At 37.5% G+C, this 20,056-nt stretch overlaps 2 protein-coding genes across 2 annotated transcripts; both read left to right on the top strand.

The window, feature by feature from the left end:
- The first annotated feature begins 1,967 nt into the window (after nucleotides 1–1,967).
- On the top strand, nucleotides 1,968–3,628 carry LOC105314064 (uncharacterized). Its single transcript, XM_011407989.1, has 6 exons — nucleotides 1,968–2,093; nucleotides 2,228–2,691; nucleotides 2,737–2,813; nucleotides 2,858–2,927; nucleotides 3,030–3,301; nucleotides 3,390–3,628. Exons 1-6 carry the CDS (start codon nucleotides 1,968–1,970, stop codon nucleotides 3,626–3,628), a joined length of 1,248 nt encoding a protein of 415 aa, XP_011406291.1.
- Nucleotides 3,629–3,853: 225 nt separating this feature from the next.
- LOC105314062 (uncharacterized) lies at nucleotides 3,854–4,420 on the top strand. Its single transcript, XM_011407988.1, has one exon. It carries the CDS (start codon nucleotides 3,854–3,856, stop codon nucleotides 4,418–4,420), a length of 567 nt encoding a protein of 188 aa, XP_011406290.1.
- Nucleotides 4,421–20,056: the final 15,636 nt, after the last annotated feature.

The raw sequence follows: 20,056 nt of genomic DNA, 5'->3' as shown, positions 1-20,056 counted from the left end.
CTTCCTCTAAAGCACTGCCAATTTCACAACTTGAAAAAATTCCACTATCACTTTTTCTTCCGTAATCACCTATATTTAAATTAGATAATTATTTAGCATTAATACATGTGCATAAATTACTAATATCAACTAGATTAACGAAGAACTCTTCATCACAAACTGCTAAAAGACTATGGAATGGGTCCCCTTGTAGTTGAAGTAAGCAGATCCAGCATAAGCAGATCCAGCATTCATGAATGCCTGTATCACTATACGTTTGCCACCTATAGCACCTGTAAGTATAAGTAAATGTCATTAACATAAATGAATACACAACCGTTGGGCCAATGATGTACCTATACAATTAGATATATTCCACATAGATTCAATCCCTTTACTTATCTCAATCCATTTTTCTTCAGTTGATGGTGCATTTAAGTATATTTATTGAGTTTAAAGCATCCCATATAGCATCACAGGTGTCGTTAGCATCACAGGTGTCGTTCAAAATTAAACACACAGTTGAACGACCAAGGCAAAAGTTAAACAAAATACTAACCTGAGATATTCCAAACCATAGCTGTAAATGTACAATTATTAGGAATACCTGAGAGTCTCCTGTTGCCAGGTATCCGAGTGTCACAGCCAGTTTCTCAGCAGGGCTCACTTTGGGAAGAGAAGAAGAGTAATAATGACAATCAATCAATGGCTTTATCTTACATAACAATTGCTATAGAAACCAGCATCTAATATTTTATGGTACAAACCATGTTTAGGAGATGATCAAACCGCTCTCTGGACAATCTAAAGTATCTGAAATGACTTTCTGGGTCATTAAGTGTCATCTCTTTAACGAGATTGTGGTTATCACCATAATTGTGCTATCATTAAAAAATGTCACGGACCCACACACTAATTTTTTCTACGCAGTCTTCAATAAAGCAACAAAATCACTAGTTCCATGTCAACGAGCGACTCCATTTTAGTTTGTAGGTGGAGTCTACAACACCCATATCTGTTAATTAAAGGTATCTACGAGACTACCCACTTGTTGACAATAATAATTATGAATTATGAAACCGCAGGTGTACACGTTTTGCGTTAGCGCAGTAATAAGCACAAACAATTAATTTTTGATTTCTGAACACAGCTTTACTCCTACTTTTGTTGGCTTGGCTAGAATTGGAATCCAAACTTTACATTGTATTCCTTGTGATCCTAATTTGGGCGAGCCTGAGCTCGCCCCACTAATGGGAGAAAACGTCTGTCTGTACGGGCAGTAGAATTCTCTAACTATACTCTAACTATAATTTTGCTCACGTGCATGCACACAAGCCAATGTAAGCCATATGCTTGCAACAAAAAATAATCAGTATTCAGCAATTTTGCACGTGGCGGCATTTTTTACAGTGAAGTCAGAGAAATGAATCAAGAAGAAGCTCGTAAGAGTCGTCGTAGGGAGCTCTACAGCCAGAGACTGGCCACAGAGAATCCTGAAGCAAGAGGAGCCAGGCAGGCTATGAGAAGAGTTGCAGCTAGAGCTCGTAGAGATGCTGAGACTTTTGAAGAGAGAGAAGCTAGGCTAGCCCCTATAAGAGCCGCAGACAGAGCTCACAGAGATGCTGAGACTCCTGGAGAGATAAGCTAGGCTAGCCGCAAGAAGACTGAGAGACAGGGCTCACCGAGACGCCAGTCAGGAGAGAAGAAGGGCTCGATCAAGAAGAGCTAACGAGACTCCTGCTGTTAGAGACCACCGTCTAGCAGCTGACAGAAGCAGGTCTGAGTCAAGAAGAGAGTAGGAGACACCTGCTGATAGAGACTACCGTATAGCAGCTGACAGAAGCAGGTCTCAGTAAAGAAGAGACAGAACATCAAGGGAGGATCAGGAGTTTCAATCTACTAATCTAAGTGAAATGGTGGGATTTCATGAAAGTATTTCATCTCTCACTTTCTTGACCTATGAAACATGTTTGGAACAGTTTCCAAACATGTCAGTTTCCAGACAGCCAAATAGAGTCAATGAATGCCGTAGGTGTGCTACTGACAAGCACATTCCTAAGCTCTACTCATCTGGAAACAACATAAACCCAGGACCAGTACCACCACAGTTACAGGTATAGTTATGTAATTCATTTTTATAATTAATTTGATACTAGTGGTATATTAGTGGGAGGTCTGTTTATACGGCAATGAGAAAGCCACATACAATGTCACTTTGATGCATGTATTATTATTTTTATTATATTAGGATTTATCACAAGCAGAGGAAATGTTGGTGTCTGCTATTATGCCTGTTATGTCCATTTACAGGCTACTTCATGGACAGTGTGACTATAGTGGACATGTCATCAACTTTCCACAAGACATCAAGTCCTTTGCCACAAGATTACCCCGCCTGCCAACTGAGATCAATATTGTGGTTGTTTGCAAGGAAAGTGAGAGGACACACAAGGACTTTCAAGTTTGCAGGAGATTCGTCAAAGAATCTCTGACTTGGTTGATGGCCAATAATGTCTACTATCAGAAGATTGGAGTTAGTTTGGATCAGGACACATTGGCCATGCTACCTGAGGACGGAGACCTCTCTGACCTCTGTACATTTCAGCCAGTAGAGTTTCAAAGCGGAACAACATCTAATGACACTACCACCACTGAAGATGTACCTAATGCTGCCCCACCAGCTACTGAGAGGGAAACCATTGAGCAAGCAATGTAATCATTAGGACAGCCACAGTCATCTCTTCTCATGTGGCCCAGCATTGGAGGGACTCCTATCAATGAGTTCCAGACTGAGGGATACTTCTCAATGGCATTCCCTATTCTATTTCCTACTGGTAAGACTGTATAATTATGCCATGATAAATTGACATTTTATTAGGTGCTGCTTATTTTAATGGTACTCAAATGAATGGCATTACAGCTGGTCATTACTTCACTCACCTTATAAAGTAAGATGATAGAAGATTCGCTAAGCTCCCTCGCTTTCGTTTCTTTGGTCTTCACACTGAGATACGATGGCGTGCTAATGCCACTGGTCAAATTTACATCAGACAACATCCTGGTGAAGCTCATCTTACTGTAGATGATTTTCGTGACATGATCGGTTGTGAAGGAGAAAGGTTCTCAAATAAAGTCGTTCATTATGGGACAAGTCTACGTGGCACCATGCAGTACTGGTTTAGAGAGAGGAACCATCTCATTGCTATGATAGACTCTCAGGGATTGCCCACCATCTTCTTCACTCACAGTGCTGCTGATCACCAGTGGTCAGAGTTAGCCAACCTCATTTGTCCTGAAGATCCAGCAGGCTCGTGTGAAAGCTGTTATTGATAACTCTGCTTTAGCCGACTGGTTCTTCTACTATAGAATTCTGAAGTTTGTTGATGCTTTTTATATCCATACTCTAAAAGCCACAGACTACTGGATGAGGTTTGAGTGGCAACATCGTAGTAGCCCTCATGTACATGGACTAGCTTGGCTACCCAATGCTCTTAATGTCGAGAACCTTCTATCATCACAACCTGATCTTGTGGAGTCAACTGAACAACAGATCAATGAGTATGCTGAAGAGATAATCTCTACCATTAATCCTGCTGTCCTTCCTGATGGCAGTAATTTTAGTGATGCTCCACCCCCTACAGTTGATTGACATAACTGTAACAAGCCATACTCAGAAGTAACAGATTTTGAAGAAGACTTGACTGATCTAATAGCCACATGCCAACAACACACTTGCTGTTCAAAGTCCTACTGTCTCCGTACACGTAATGGAAAGCAGGAGTTTCGGTTTGAATTTGCTAAAAATCTTAAGGCATAAATCACCATCAACATCACTGAAGAGGAGCCTGTAATTCTCACTGCATGTAATGATGGGATGCTTAACAGCTTCAATCCCATTCAAATAACATCCTGGCGTGCTAATGTGGACATGCAGTACATTGTATCAAAGAACAGGGTTGTTCAGTACTGCACCATGTATGTCACCAAAAGTGAGACTAGGTCTCAGTCTTTGAGGGATACTTTTACCAACATTGCTTGTTCTTTGAAAGAAGGTAATCCATCACTCAAAGCTGTCCAGAAGCTCCTCATCAACAGCTTTGGAGAGAGGGACTTTTTAGCACAAGAAACCTGTCACCTCCTATTACAACTCCCCTTGTACAAAGCATCAAGGAGTTTCATCAACCTCAGTCTTAATGGCTCTAGAGAAGTTCAAAACAATACAGAAGAGGGAGAGAGGGTGACAGCTCATTCTGTGTTGAATCACTATACATCACATCCAACCACTTCACAGTTCAACTCAATCACTCTATTGGATTTCATTTGTCAGTACACAGTACCGAAGGAGTTTGGTAATGAACCAAAGATGAGGAGTAAAGAAGTGATAGTCACTCCCAAATCATATTGTTCGCCAGGTCCCAACTATGAACAGTACTGCTGTTAGTCTCTGATGCAGCACAAACCATTCAGAGACATTAATGAGTTAAAGACTGGCTTCAACTCCTTCACTGAGGCGTTTGCTGATTTCCTTCCGTCTGGAAATGTTCCTCAATCCCTTGAGGAGTATATACTCAGGCTACAGCAGCACTTCAGTCAAACAGAGACCACTAAGGAGATGAAAAGGTATGTTTTATTGTTCCTCAATTTCGTGTGTATTTTCATCTACATTACCATTGTTATTTTATTAATGTTAATTTCTTATTGTTGAATAACTATTATTTATTTATAGAGTTCACAAGATGATCAACAACAGAAACAACATCAGAGAGCACAAGAGGAGTAGATGCTGATCTATGAATGTGTCAGTCAACTCCAACCTGATGTATATTCATCACAGGATTATGACTGATTAGCAGAGGCACAATTATATCCCAACATTGAAGAAGCAGCCAGTTTCATTGCACAGGAGAAACAGAGAACCACACCAACTCCATTCACCACCACTGCTATACCTGACAATCTTCAAGGAAGGCAGCGTGATGTGTATGACACAATAAAGGTTCACTTTGAACGAGGTGATGATGATCCACTACACATCATTGTCAATGGTACAGCTGGTACTAGTAATCATATCTCGTCAACTGTTTGAGGCTATTGCTTGGTACCAGTCTTAAAGTAGCAGCACCAACAGGAGTGGCAGCTTTTATTATTGAAGGGAGGACACTACACAGTCTCCTACACCTACCAGAGAGGGGTGACTTCAAGGATATGGAAGGCATCAACCTACAGAACATCCAGGAAGAGCTGTCAAACATCAAGTATCTCATTGATAAGTTGTCGATGGTTTCTAGGAAGACATTTGGGATGATTGACAGGAGGTTGAGACAAGCCTTTCCTCACAAGTCACAGGTACTGTTTGGTTGGTGCTCTGTCTTACTCTTTGGAGACTTTGGCCAACTACAGCCAGTGTTTGGACTTCCTCTCTATACCACACAGACAAGTTCAGATCTTGCAGACCAGGGGTACAGAGCTTATAGTCAATTCACTAAAGCTTTCACTCTGACGCAAGTGATGAGACAGTCTGGACAGGATCCTGAACAAATCAGATTCCGTGAAATTCTTCTTTGCCTTACAAATGCTTAAACAACAAAATTGGGAACATCTCATGGAACAGACACCAACCAGAATAACAAATCAGTCTCCCTTTGTTAATGCTCTTAGACCATTCCCAATGGTTGAAGATGTTGCTGACTACAATGCTAATGGATTATTGGAATGTGGCCATCCTATTGCTGAGATTAAGGCAGTACACACTGGAGCCAATGCAAGCAGTGCATCTCCTGATGCTGGTGGTTTGGATCTAGAACAATTGAAGCTATCTGTTACCTGAGAGACAAACTACCTGCCCTACCATTGGCTGTGATGGTACAGTTTGATCACTATTCAGGACCAAATATGTACAACGGAACAGTACCAATCACTCTATTATGGCGAAGTTGGTCTTCTTCAGGTGGTCAATATTCACGCCATCAACTACCACTCTAGCAGTGACAATACACAAATCTCAAAGACTCACTCTGGTCTAAGTGGTCATTGACGTAGGGAATGAGTTCTCTTGTGGATTGTCATTCGTCACCTGCTTAAGAGTAAGGAAGTTGAGTGACATTCTATTTGTACCACCATTTCCTCTCAAACGACTAACTAGCATTGCTAGAAGTTGTCGTTTTCATGAGAGAAAGGAGGAGGATTAACGACTACTGTCTCTTCAAGAAGGACCACCTCTTGAAGGTAATGGAGGAAGAGTCAATGGATGTCCATGTAGAAGTCAGGACACTATCTCCACAGGCTGTTCATGAGAATGAACATATGGAGATTAATCATCGATGGAGTGGATGACACAGTCTTCACTATCACCATAGGAGGGAGAAGAAAAGTGGACAATGAAATAAAGTTTCCTTTGAAATAAGATAAGTACTTCATCACAGATCCACATATTTAATCTTTAATAATATTCGTTTAACACCTTTACTTGGTTGCCTTCTTAATCTACATGTACATACAGTCTCTCCCTCTTTCTTAATCTACTTGTCCTCTCTCTCATACCTGTAACATGCACCCTCCACTCTTCTTTAATGTTCCACCCTCTTCCAATTAATCTAATGTACATGTAACTTGCATCCTCTCCTCTTTCTAAATCTAATGTACATATGTTATACATGTAACATGCATATTCTCCTTTTTTCCTTCATTTTTTTGCTCTTTCCTTTCTCCTCCCCACTTTACTGAAAGTATATATTTAGTTTCTTAAGTAGTAGTAAATACAAGCCAAAACCAACATTGATTAAATATAAGAAACATTTACTTGCAGATTACTCATTTTTACTCCCACTAATATAGATTAGTTTAAACCCAAGACATAATTGCTAGTACTAGAGGTATATCAGAAGGAAGACAAAGACCGACACACCTCAAAGGAGGAAAGGATACATGTACACACATGTAGAAGGCCATTCCTTTTAAGTCTGTTCATGTGGCAATGCTGTCATTCTGTTAGTCATTTCACGCTGTGGGTGGTGGCTATACAGCTAGCACTGACAGTTTGCTTAGTTCAGTGAAGAAAGGATGAGAAAGAAGGCCCTCCCTCTTAGAGGCTGTCTGTTAATCTGTTAGTCATACACGCAGTGGGTGGTGGCTGACAGGTTAGCATTGACAGACTTGGCTTCCTATGAAGTCTGTTCATTTGGTAATGCTGTTAATCATACACGCTGTGGGTGGTGGTTAGCAGCTTGCCTTGTGTCAGTGCAGAAAAGAGATGATCAATAGTAGCCATACATTGTATATGCAGGTCATCTGAGGTGACCACGGAAGTCATACAGTACGTATGCCGGTCACCTGAGAGGATGAAATGACCATGTTAGTCATACCACAGGGTAAGCTGGTCATTGGATGAGGAAGATATAGGCAAGCAGACAATGGGTATACTGGTCATCAGAAGACCAAAGTCAAATGGAGACAAGCAGCATGGATTATACCTCTAGTACCACAGGGTAAGCTGGTCATCGGATGAGGAAGATATAGGCAAGCAGACAATGGGTATGCTGGTCATCAGAAGAACAAAGTCAAATGGAGACAAGCAACATGGATTATACGTCTAGTATCACAGGTTAAGCTGGTCATCCGATGAGGAAGATATAGGTAAGCAGACAATGGGTATGCTGGTCATCAGAAGACCAAGGTCAAATAGAGACAAGCAACATGGATTATACCTCTAGTACTAGCATCATTTGTTATTTGGCCTTTAAAGGGTAACATTCTTTTTCTTTGATTTGTCATAATTCACATCTCTTTTCTATGTAGGTGGGTGGTGGTCTGGGGTGCCAGCAAAGCAGTGGCACTTTTTCGTGACAGTGCTGGCCACTGTTCCCTCAAAATGGAGCGCAATACCACAGCAAAACAATAACAGTAATTATACAGACTAGACTACATAACTTTGTAATTTTATTTTGTCAAATTTTTAATCATATTTATGTACTCAATTTATATGATCATTTGCATAGATCTACACAGCTGCTTTCTCAGGCTCGCCCCTTTAATGTTCTATATTCTTCTGCTATATCTACTTTGTATTTGAAACATGTTGGTACTAATCATTTCCAAGCCGTTAGGTTTATTAATATATCTTAAGCATTGATTGTTGATGGAAAGTGGGCATGGAGAATGGGAGATTCATCTTCTTAAAAACATTAATTGTTTAGTGTCACTTCTATTTCACTGGTAGTACATTGTGAGTGATGTCTGAGTTTGTGAAAACCATTTCTGCATATGAACCAGTAATGCTCAGTATCAAGCGATCATACTGCATTCAGGAAGTGAGATTTATCAATGTATATAACAGTGAATATTGATTACTGTAATGGACAGGGAGGGTGTGAAAGAGGTTTACTGTTATTTTGATTTTAGCATTAATTTCAAAATTGTGTGACTATCATTTTATGTAAGACAGAGGGTTTGGAAGGGATGAATCTTATCTGGATTTTGTTCGTGGCTTATTCTACATGTTTATAACAAACACGTGCTTATGGATCTGGGCACTGCTGAAAAATTTTGAAGGACAAGACAAATTTTAGAGTAACTATGAAAGTTGTTATTATACTTGTACATGTAGTATCATTCAAGCAGTGATTTAGTACATATATTAATGATCATCATACATGTTAATGCTGCCGTCAATGCTGTGCACATTACTTATATGTTAATGCTTGTTAGCTGATGTCGCGCATTATGCTGCCATCAATGCTGTGCGCATTATGTTAAGGCTTGCCAGCTGATGTAGCACATTTGAATGATGGTGCTGTATGCATATTATATGCTTGCCAGCTGATGTTGCGCATCTCTTGTTGATGATTGTTTTAACATTTGCATGTTGTCCTTAACAAAAAAATGTTTGCACATTGGAATTTCTTCAGGTAAATAATGTCATTGGATATTAAGCATGTCATGAAAGTATCTTAACTGAGGATAGCATTAGTAAGCATTATTTTGTCTAAAATACATGCATGCACATACATGTATGACCGAACAGAAACATTGTAATTCCTAACATTATCATTATTATTATATATGTCACATTCATGCTTTATACAGGTACTTGGCACAAGGACTACAATGTGGTGTTGAAGAGTGACGTCTGACTTGGAATGAGACTCAAAAGTACATCTGTGACAAACATAAGGTGTATCATGCATATACATGTACATGTTTATCACAGTGTATTGTACATGTAGTAGATTGGTAGTGCATTTTTGTACTTGTAACGCTTCACGATTATCATGCAGGCAATATTATTCCTCTTATAGTTTGATTTATAGGATGTATAATGGGGTTACAAGGAATATAAAAGCTGATGTGATTACTAATAAAGTTTGTTCTTTATTTTTTGTACTATTGTTGTTATTAGCCAGTGAGTTTACATTGCTTGCTTTTGATGTTTCTATTACTATGCTTTACAGGTAATTACAGCTAGAAATGAATTGCTGATTCAGCAATACTTTTCTTGATATTGGAATGTGCAATATAATTAGGGCAATTCTGGATTTAGATTGTTGTGACTAAATTAATTTCTTTCTTAAATGTACCTAATGTTGTGTTGCAGCTCCTAGATAAGTAGTTGCATTACGCGGTAGGAGTTGCCACTTTACATCTGCCTAGGATTCATATCACTTTAGTCTTAGCAAAAGAGTATTTATTAAGATGGAGAGTATTATGAGATGTTTTATGTATTTTGGTATGGGTTATGACCCTTGTGAAAATTGTAAGCAAGATCTGACGTGATTTCTTTTCAAATTCATGTAAGAATCTTGGATTTTTCTTACAAGATCTTGGAATTTTGAACAAAGATATTGTGTGGTCACTTATGATTGTGATGCTAAGAATTAACTGTGATCAAACATGATCTTGCATTAATCTTTGGTGATGATTATGCAACGTTTTGCTACAAGATCATACAAGAATTATTGCCTTTTTCTTGCCTGATCTTCTTTAAATTTGGAAGAAAGATATTGTTTGGTCTTTAATGACCATGATGCTAATAATAACCTTTGCTAATCTTAGTGAAAACTTAACATGATTATGAATGATTTTGCATTGTAATAATAATTATAATTATTAACATTGTAAAAGAAAATCAATAATTACGTCCAAGTGAAATAAATGTATTAGACTCATTAAACTGCCTAAGAATTCTAAATACAGACCATTACTTAATGTTTGACGTCTCTATATTTATGATTAATTGTATGCTGAACTCGTGAGAAGTCATATCCAGGAAATTTAGAATCCTAGCAGCCTAAAAAAGTGCTTATGTACCTAATTGACACTAATGTATAATAACTAATGAAATATCAGCTTCACTCTCAGAATCTAATTGAGTACGAGCACTTTTTTTCCTCTGAAATAATATCCCTCTTTTCTGTTCTTTTGTAAATAACTTTTCTAGCAATACTCTAGCATAAGCATTAGCATCTCTAGCTTCCATATTGTTGAGATTGTATCCATTCCACTGCACAATGAACTTATTAAGAAAAATACATATTTAACTTACCATAAAATCAGAGTCTTCATCATTTTCTTTCTTAGCAACATTTATGTTCTGCATTTTTTGCATGAAGTATTCTAACTTTTTATCAATTTATATAAGTAGTTCCTATTAAAACATCCAATAAAATTGTAGCATCGCATAGTACATCTAGACTAATTTTTAATGTAATGTTTTATAATAATTGGTTAGCCTTAATTATTAGTTGTTTGCATTGTCCATAGTAGGTCCTATAAATATTCCTAGACAATTGTAGGAATATTTTTACACTGTCACACTTCATTAGTTACATTACAACATACACTATATTTACATGTATAAGCATACCACAATATTAGATTGCCTTGATAAAATACTTGATTTTGATGATCCTCCTTCAAAAATAACGGTTGCCTCTTCTAATAAAGATTTAGAGTGATCATGGAGTAAGTCATACTGTCAGTATTCAAATTTAACGTAACAATTAACGCCAACTTGCTTCATTTTCTATGCCACTCTTCTTACGTCTGCTTTGACTAGCTGATTCAGAATTTTGTCTCATTGTTCCTTTCATATAAGTCAATTCAGTAATAAAACTTGAAGACAAATATATACAAGTGCCTTTAGTAGTACCTATTCCATTGTTAATAACAAATTCCTGTGACTCATTTACAACCTGGATTTTGTTTAAATATTGCATGAGGGAATTGTACAATTAACTGTTCCAGATTGTGAAAACATCAATTCAATGAAGGCCTTTTCACAATAAACTAATTATTCACAATAATTACATTGGCTCAATTATGTGTATCATTTTGTGTTCCTACATACACTATAACTGTTACCACAACATTAGATTGCCTTGATGAAGTGATTGATTTTGATTATCCTCCTTGTAAATAAACATTTGTTTCTTGTATTAAAGATTTAGTGTCATCATCCTGTCAGTTTTAAATTAAGCTACAAACAAATGCCAACACACTTCGTGTTCTATGCAACTTTTCTTAGGTCTCCTTTGACTAGCTGATTGAGAATGTTGTCTTTTTGTTCCTATAGTAGTCAATCCTTTTTTAATATTAACAATCAGTAATAAAACTGTAAGGCAAATGATACAAGTACCTTTAATTTTACCTGTTGTAGTATTGTTCATAACAAACTCCTGTGACTCATTAACAACCTGGATTTTTTAGTATGAGACAACGGTAAAATTAATTGCTATAGCTTGTAAATTATCAATTCAGTTAAGGCCTTTTTACAAACAATAGGTACTTAGGGACAGTACTAGCTGAATTATGAATTATTTGGTTTTCCTTTTGTAATTCTTTACATTCATCTTATTCATAGATGCAGCAGACTTTGTAGCATTTTGTGTTCTTGATAAGCTTTTACATCAATTACATTTTCAATTATTACCATTACTTTTGCTAGTTTAAAAAGGCTTTTTAAAAGTCATATGATGTTGTTACTTCTTTCCGTTTGGGAGCCTGCTGATGAACTTTTTACCTTTCACCGACATGCATGTAAATATTTCATGTTCATTAACTACTTAGATTGTAATCATTCATTAGGATTTAAAACTAAAAGGTTGAACCTATATTACAATTGACACAGCACTCATAGGTATTAAAATCATGAACTTAAGGTTTGACCTTCAAATATAGGAACCTTTACCAAGCATTTATACAGCTAAAGTAACCAAATTATACATAAATTATCTTTTGTAATAGTGACATCATATGTCCTTCCATTTTTTGCCTCATATATTACCTCATTAACATCATATAGATCAACTAGCTCTAAATCTTCACCATTCTCTTTAGTAAGCTTATAAATGGAAACTTTGTGTACTCTGCCAATTTTATTAGATGTCACTTTAATATCATTGTATGTAATGTTATTTTATTCTGTTTGTTGACTACACTACCTCTGAGATGAACTGGAGTCTGCCTGCTTCTAGAGGTTTTTTCCGATTGGTTGTTTAGGAGTAGAATGAGTTGTCTGCGGCTGCGCTCTTCTGGGCGGTAGATGATTCAGTATGCTTATGCTGTTGTCAGTGTCATCTGATCATCTGAGCCATTATCAACAAACGAACGAGCATAAGTTTCATCGCTATCAGACATGATCCTTAGCAACAGTCAAGAAGATGAAAAATGGTGTGTACATCGCAGATGTAGTCTATGGTCCACTGCAGCTGCACCTGCACATGCCATCATGCAGTGAAGGCCACACATCCACACCTTGTACAGAATAGTGTGTACATTGCAGCTGTAGTCTATGGTCCACTGCAGCTGCACCTGCACATGCCATCATGCAGTGAAGGCCACACAGCCACACCTTGTACTGAACACAATTGAAGAAATGGCTACTAAAATCTATATCTATTCCAGCTACTACTGGAGAAGCCAGAAAATTAGCAAGGAGAAAAGTAAGCAGAGGACCATATAGAACTTATATTTATGATTCCTCTAAACCAATACCTAGAACTACTAGATAAGGAAACCAAAAAAATGCAACACATTTTATTTGAATCCTGCATGCATTCATGTTTTGTCATCTGTATAAAGGGAACATTGCAGCAAAAATGAAGGAATTCTGTTTTACCAGAATACAAGGCATAGCGAGGCAGAAAGCAATGGGGAATTTGATAAATATATGGATTACTTGGACAGTAACAGTCACCGTGATGATGATGCTGCTCAAGCAGTGTGTCTATCTCTGCATTATGATGTAAAACCTGATGACCGTTAAAACAGTGTTGCTACTGATTCAGAAGATGAATACTGAGAAACCATGGTTCCATGGTTATTGCAGCGTTACAACTGAGTCTAATTATTTATGATGATTAGCAGCGATGGGGCAAACACCTGAGTGCTTTTGCTTTGAGAACATTTTTACAAGTGTTTGCAATGCTTTCAACCACTTAATTTCATTAAAGCACAAATGCTTGTCCTTCTGCTTCAGCACATTGCTTTGATAGTGCTTATAAGCACATTTTAAAGCATTAAGCACTATTTTGAAGTTGTAGCACCGTGAGTACATAAAAGTTTTGGTGATTTTAATCTAACAGGTGACAATAAAAATACAGCTCTGTAGTAAGTGTAGTTAGGTGGCATCAGCACCCATAAAGAGGTTGGTCGGCTTAGCAAAAATGGTCTTCAGACAAGACATCAACTTGTTTGTAAGTATAACTTCATACAGAGTTCTCTTACAAAAATGATTCGAGTACTTTTAACAGTGCTTGTGCTTGTGCTTAAGCACAAGCACTTAAAAAGTGCTTGTGCTTGTCCATAAGCACTCTAATTGAAGAAGCCTTTAGAGAATGGTTATGCTTTAAGCCCTTTAGAAAGTGCTTCTGCTTGTGCATACGCAATTGAGTCGGTCCTTGACCCCAACTCTGATAATTAGTAGTCTCTTGTAATTAATTAGGAATGTCCTTACCTCATCTAAAATTATCACAAAAAATGTCTTGTAACTGTAACAAAAGCTACTGAAGCAATTAGAGGATGTTGAAAGATGAACCAGTATGGAGTCTCTAGCCGACAGTGTTGATGTTCAGTCAGAGTCAGAACCTAATAAAGCCATGTCTTTTGCTATATGCTTACCTGAACTGCAACCACCGGATGCAGTTACGCGTACCAATTATGGTAAAAGAGCTATTCTTTGGGAATTTGATTCCGAGCACTTTTAAGTCTCAGAGGACCATGTTTATTACTAACATTATCAAATACATTGATCCAAGGTGAAAAAGAAAGACTATGTTAAAAAAACAAGCGTTATACACCGAAGCTACATCAACTATATTTCTTTTAGCAAGGCATAGTGAAATATTGATTCAAACAACAATCAGGCATTGTGTTTGATGGACATTGCTAATTTGTGCATTGTGTTTGAACATTGCTAAATCGTTAGCAGCCATTTACATGAATTTGTCAGACAGTGTTCGTTACTGGACTTTGACGTAGTTCCTCATATTTATACCAATGGATGCAAATGGCAGAATATAACATGGAGACAATGTACTTTTACTATAAAATTTAGATGTTTTTCTGTTACTTTAAAAGTTAAAAATTGATTCTTATCAGTCACCCATATAAAATACACTATGAAACTAAAAGAAACAAATGGTAAAAGGCAGCAGAATCAGTGTACAGAAGAAGTGGCCTAAGCAGAGTCTATAGTTTAAAAGAAGCTACTTTGCTAGAAATTAGTCTTTTCAATAATAAACTGCTTAAAATACGCAATGTGAACACATAAATACAAATACTTATATGATGGTCTTTTTCCTTTTGACAAGATATGGTAAGACTTGGAAATTGGTAAATTTATCAGTTTCTAGATTTTCTATAATATTCAGTGATCGATTTTTGTGTCATCAAGTGATGTTATGTCACCGCAGCCCCATTCTATCTGGTAGGCTTTTCTGCTTTCACTAGACAAGATGGTGATGAAGTTCATAAGAAAGTTTATCCTGAGTTTATGTAACTTTAATTTTTTTGGGATCTGAAGCACTCATTTTGAGGTTATTAACTTATTGTAGTATATAGAGACAGTCGGCAAACTGAGTTAGCCTTGAGTATGTTAGCTCCATGTGAGTGTTGATGGTGGAGTATAGAAACCAAGACCTGCTTCATTCCCAGTACAATTCGTGTGTATTTTTACTATTTCTACACATAGTTCCTCATACTGTATTATTTAGTTATAAAACCAAACAACTTAGAAGAAAGAAATAAAGTAAAAAGAGAATGAAATCATTAGCCCTCAAGGAATAGCCCGGAGAGGTCCAATACAGGAAATGGGATTTTGCAACTGCTGTTGGTATACCAATATTAATTTTGTAACTCTTCTCAAAGTAACAAGGATGTTCTAATAATATTGTTTACACAGGATTGTGGACATTTTATTATATATCATTGTGATTATGATGGGATTAAGAATAATTGTTGATTTTTTTGCAGTTTTGACTCTATATGTGGTAACTATTAGATAGACCAATAGTTATGTTTTTACGTGTAATGTTAAATCTTTCTTTAATAGCAGTTACAACTAAAAATATTTATATTTTTGCTTTTAGAAATAATAAATGTGACATGTCCAAAATACATGGCTGCCAATTGATATCTTTAGCTAACGAGCAGTGGTGCAAATCAATGAAACGTAAAAAAAAATTAACATGAAAAATGACAGTAATTCATATCAGAATGGAGCATGGCTGAGTACCTTTTCCTCTGATTTTTATATCAAAATTAGCCAATTTTCTCATTAAATTTGTAAATCTACAGGTATTTCTCAAGCAAAAGAAAAAATTACTTGCAAGTATACTTAAAATTGTTTCTACTTTGCTGTTTCAAGGCAAGCATAACGTAAATTTTGCTGCTTACGGGCCAAAGTTCGGTGAAACACCAATTTATTTACACTTGAAATTTAAGTTTAATTTTTGCCTAAACATTACATGTTAGCTATACATGGTGGTTTATGCTAAAATTGGTGAATTATGATTTAGAGGAACAGTTTGAGACTGGAAAATACCCAGCCACTTCTGGCTTTCTAACATTACACCTTTCTTTGTAGTGTCGTAGAGAGAGGTCATTACTATTGTGTGTTAATTATTATTTCCATTAATAATACTTGTAGAGGGGTGTGGTCCTTGCAGAGACCGTGTGTGATAATAATTGAGTACGAGAGACAGAGTTTTGTCTTGAAAGATTTTTAAGTGTATTTCTCATCTTGTGAACTCGTGTGGCAGTCAAGCATTTGTAGAGGAGGCAGCCTGCCCCGTTAAATTTGCAGGTCCCACCGAGATACCCATAACCAGATCAAAAAGGATCAAGTTGACTGAAGAACATGCCTGCGACTAAGGCTGAGCTTAAAGCCCTGTTGAATGACGCTTGCGCCCTAGCAGAGTCTTTAAAACCTGAACTAGGTCGAGTCACAAAAGAGAAAGATGGTTTAGAAGGTGAGCTTGAAGAGTTATCTGAGAAACTTAAATGTAACGAAGACCAGGTGCAGGAGCAACATACCTCAAATGAGGCCTAGGCAAATATCGAAGCTATGGAGGACCAGATTGAAGAGGCTCAGTGGCATCTAGATCAGGCTGAGCAGCTTTCTGAACTCATTGTTTTGAGGGACAAAGAGGCGATGAGAAAGGAGATGCTTCATAATCATAGGAGTGAGTTGGAGTCTTGAGACTATTTGATTTAACTTTAGAGGGAGAAAATTGACAGTCTACAGAAGGAACCAGAGAGAGCCCATTGGCCAGGGATTGGTTCAGATGATACTACATTTTCAACATCTCTGTTGTCACGATTGTCAGCAATTAAGCTGAGTGAAATACTACCTTAGTTTAGTGGAGAAAACGCTGAGGATGACGGAGCATTCCCACTGTGGCTTTGTAGACTGGACAGAATTGCTTCACTGTACAAGTGGAGTGAGGGTGAGGAACTAGTGCAGTTCGAACTACTACTGACTGGGATGGCTGAGAGGCTGTACGAGCTGTTGCTAGCTAGTGACCAAGGATCATACAAGGATACTACAGAAGCACTTTAGAAGAGACTGACACCAGCTGGTAGAGAAGCACTCAAGTCAGCTCAACTAATGAGGAGAAGGCAGCAGACTTATGAGTCTATTGACATGTTTGCACACGATTTTGAGAGATTGTTTGAACATAGTTATGGACAAAGACAGGGTATGGATGAGAGTTTGTGAGATGCTGAAGCGAAATTTGTTTATTCAGGGACTGCTGTTGCAATGGCAGGGAAAAGTATTACCTTCCGCTGAAACATTCGCTGATGCTTTGTACCAGGCTTGGAGAATGGAGGAGCAAGCAAAGCAGTTAGTTAAGATGCATCCATTCGGGGTTGGTCAGCGAAATAATTTGACCACGCCCAGCAAGAAGTCACAGGAGTTGAATTCTAGTAGTCAGTATTAGCTCCTTAAATCAACTACGGAGGGAACCAGATATGTGTCATTGCTGTGGCAGTATTAGGCATTTAATTTGTGATTGTCCAATGAAGAAGACAACTGAAACTCCAGGACGAAGGGAGCCTCATACTAATAATAATATATAGAAGGTAATCAGCAGAGTTAAAACAGAAGATGCAAGGATCTTCATCAGCAGTGGGTTGATGCAGAATTTACTCAATTAAGGAGAGCAGTTTAGGTAAATATTGACACAGGATCTGTAGGTCCACTCTATTATTGTGATGTTGAAAGAAATAATTATGGTTAAAATTGAAAGAGTGATGGATAAAGTAGGCCAAAAGTACAAGCTTTAACACCCATTTGGGTCGTGGCTGGGCATGTTTAAGCTAGAACTTGGTTTCTGCGACCAATTTGATCAATGGTATCAAGAACCAACTCTTTATAGGTAATGGTGATGCTGAAGCAAAAATTAAAGTTAATTGCAAGTGAACTTAAACATTGGTCAATTTGTCTTCTCTTTCAGACTTCAGGCCAATAAAGGAACTCACAGAGCTTGAAGGCTAAAATTAAGTCAAATTGACACAGTTCGTCTACTTGAAATTGAATTTTTTTGCTTAAACTTTACCTTTTAGCTATACAGGGTTGTTTATGGTAGAATTTGACTCTGTTGAAGCTAGCAGTACATTTTGCAGCAACATTCTTCACCTGAAATTGAAAAAAATTAATTCTGTGGTTAAAGCCTTATAACACAGGTGGAACTCAGTATTCATCTGGTTGCTGCGCAACACACACTATCAATCTGTGTTCGCATAACTGTACCAGATTAAGTTTTAATTGCATGCTTTATTGGACAAAAAGAAACCAGATAAAAGAATACAGGTAGATTACGCTTTACTCGTCCCAAGCAAAATCACCATTTTACTATGTTTACATCACAGGATGTGGTTACACATGTCATAAGCATCACATGCACATCATACCTCTCGTGATCAACAGGCAAAATGGACACCAATTCCATTGTCACAACTGGAATGATACTAGATGACAATTATGTTACATGAAGCAAGACTAAGGAAGAGATAGGCAAATAGCTGAGATGGCAAGGGGTTTTAAAAGACTTTACTGACCATGACTGACCTAAGTGCAGTATTGGGAGGATAAGCCTTACGTGGGACACTTCATAATCAAGGGATCTCATGGTTTGGAATTGCTCAGACAGGTCCTGCAATAAGATCAGTATGAGGAAGGGAAGCTGGTGTGAAGGGTCTCATCTGACTCTAGAGCTGATCCTGCAGCTGACATACTGTTTGGTATGGCACTTAGAGCATTTCTACATTATGAGGGAATGCAGCATTGGCTCCAATTCTACAATTGTAGATTGGTACTATTTTGCTAGGGAAGCTTGTTTTATAGTGCTTGAGACAGACAGCCAGCCACTTGGAGGATTGTAAAGTTAGATGAGTCAAATTTTAGGTAAAATAGGTTTAATAGGGGATGGAGAGTTGATGGCCTCTTGGTGTTTGGAGGTATAGAAAGGGGATTGAAGAGGGGCTTCAGGTGACTGCAGGACAAGTATGCTGCTACTTTGATCCCATTGATCCAGAAGTATAATTATTCTTCTGGGTACAAAAGTCATCACTGAAAGTTGGAAGAGCTATAGTACCCTTCAACAGGAAGGATATATTCATGGGACTGTGAATCATAGAATAGAGTTTGTTAACAGTCAAACTGGGGATCACACCTAAACCAACGAGAGCACTTGGAGAGCAATAAAGTGATGTCTCCCTTGATCAGGTACTGTAATGGGGATGTACAATTCTAATTTGGCTGAGTACATCTTTCGGAAGCAGTACCTAGAACAGACTGATAACCGCTTCTTCACATTCTTGAAGAACGCAAGGGACGTCTATCAGCCATCATTGACGTAATGTCTCATTTCACCGCTTCTCTTCTTAACTATTCAACCAGTTCTTTCAGAACTGATACTTTTTTCACCAGTACTATTTGGTTCGTTCTAGAACCTTGCTACCAGTTCTTTCTAGAAATATTTGGTTTGCTTAAGAACCATTTTAATAAATATTATTTAAATTTCATACAATGTAAAGGAACTCAAGTAGGCTGTGATGGTTTAGGGTTTAGGTTTTGATTTTTAATTAGGGTTTTACTTGAATTTCGTTGGTGGTTGCATGGGGGAGCAAAGCCCTCCATGCAACCACCAACACAAAACCATAGTAAAACCATAATGAAAACATGAAACCTTAACCATAAACCATCACACCCTACGAAACATTCTTTTCATAATGTCTTATTCCTATTTCAGTGCACTCGGGTGTAGGGTTTAGGGATTAGGGTTTAGGGTTTAGTTTTTTAGGGGCTTGCAAACAAATGACCTTCCTCTAATTGCTGGTACTAAATTTGTCTTTTTTTACAGTTTAAACTTTCAAATATATTTATTTTTTAAACAGTATATCTCAATAAATTCATTCATAACATCAACTGTTAGTAGCTATGAATAGCTTCTTGCCAGTCTGGCGTAATCTATATTATAAATGTATTAAGTAACACACACACTAACCTTATTGCCAATTAAAATGGGCTACTACAGAGCCAATTAAAGAACTAAGGCTTTTGATGGATGGTTTGTACGTT

The sequence above is a fragment of the Amphimedon queenslandica genome, unplaced genomic scaffold (genome assembly GCF_000090795.2).
Source record: "Amphimedon queenslandica unplaced genomic scaffold, v1.1 AMPQUscaffold_13116, whole genome shotgun sequence".
NCBI lineage: Eukaryota > Metazoa > Porifera > Demospongiae > Haplosclerida > Niphatidae > Amphimedon > Amphimedon queenslandica.
Note: the sequence above shows the minus strand (reverse complement) of the source record. Positions and strands in the feature narration are given on the sequence as shown.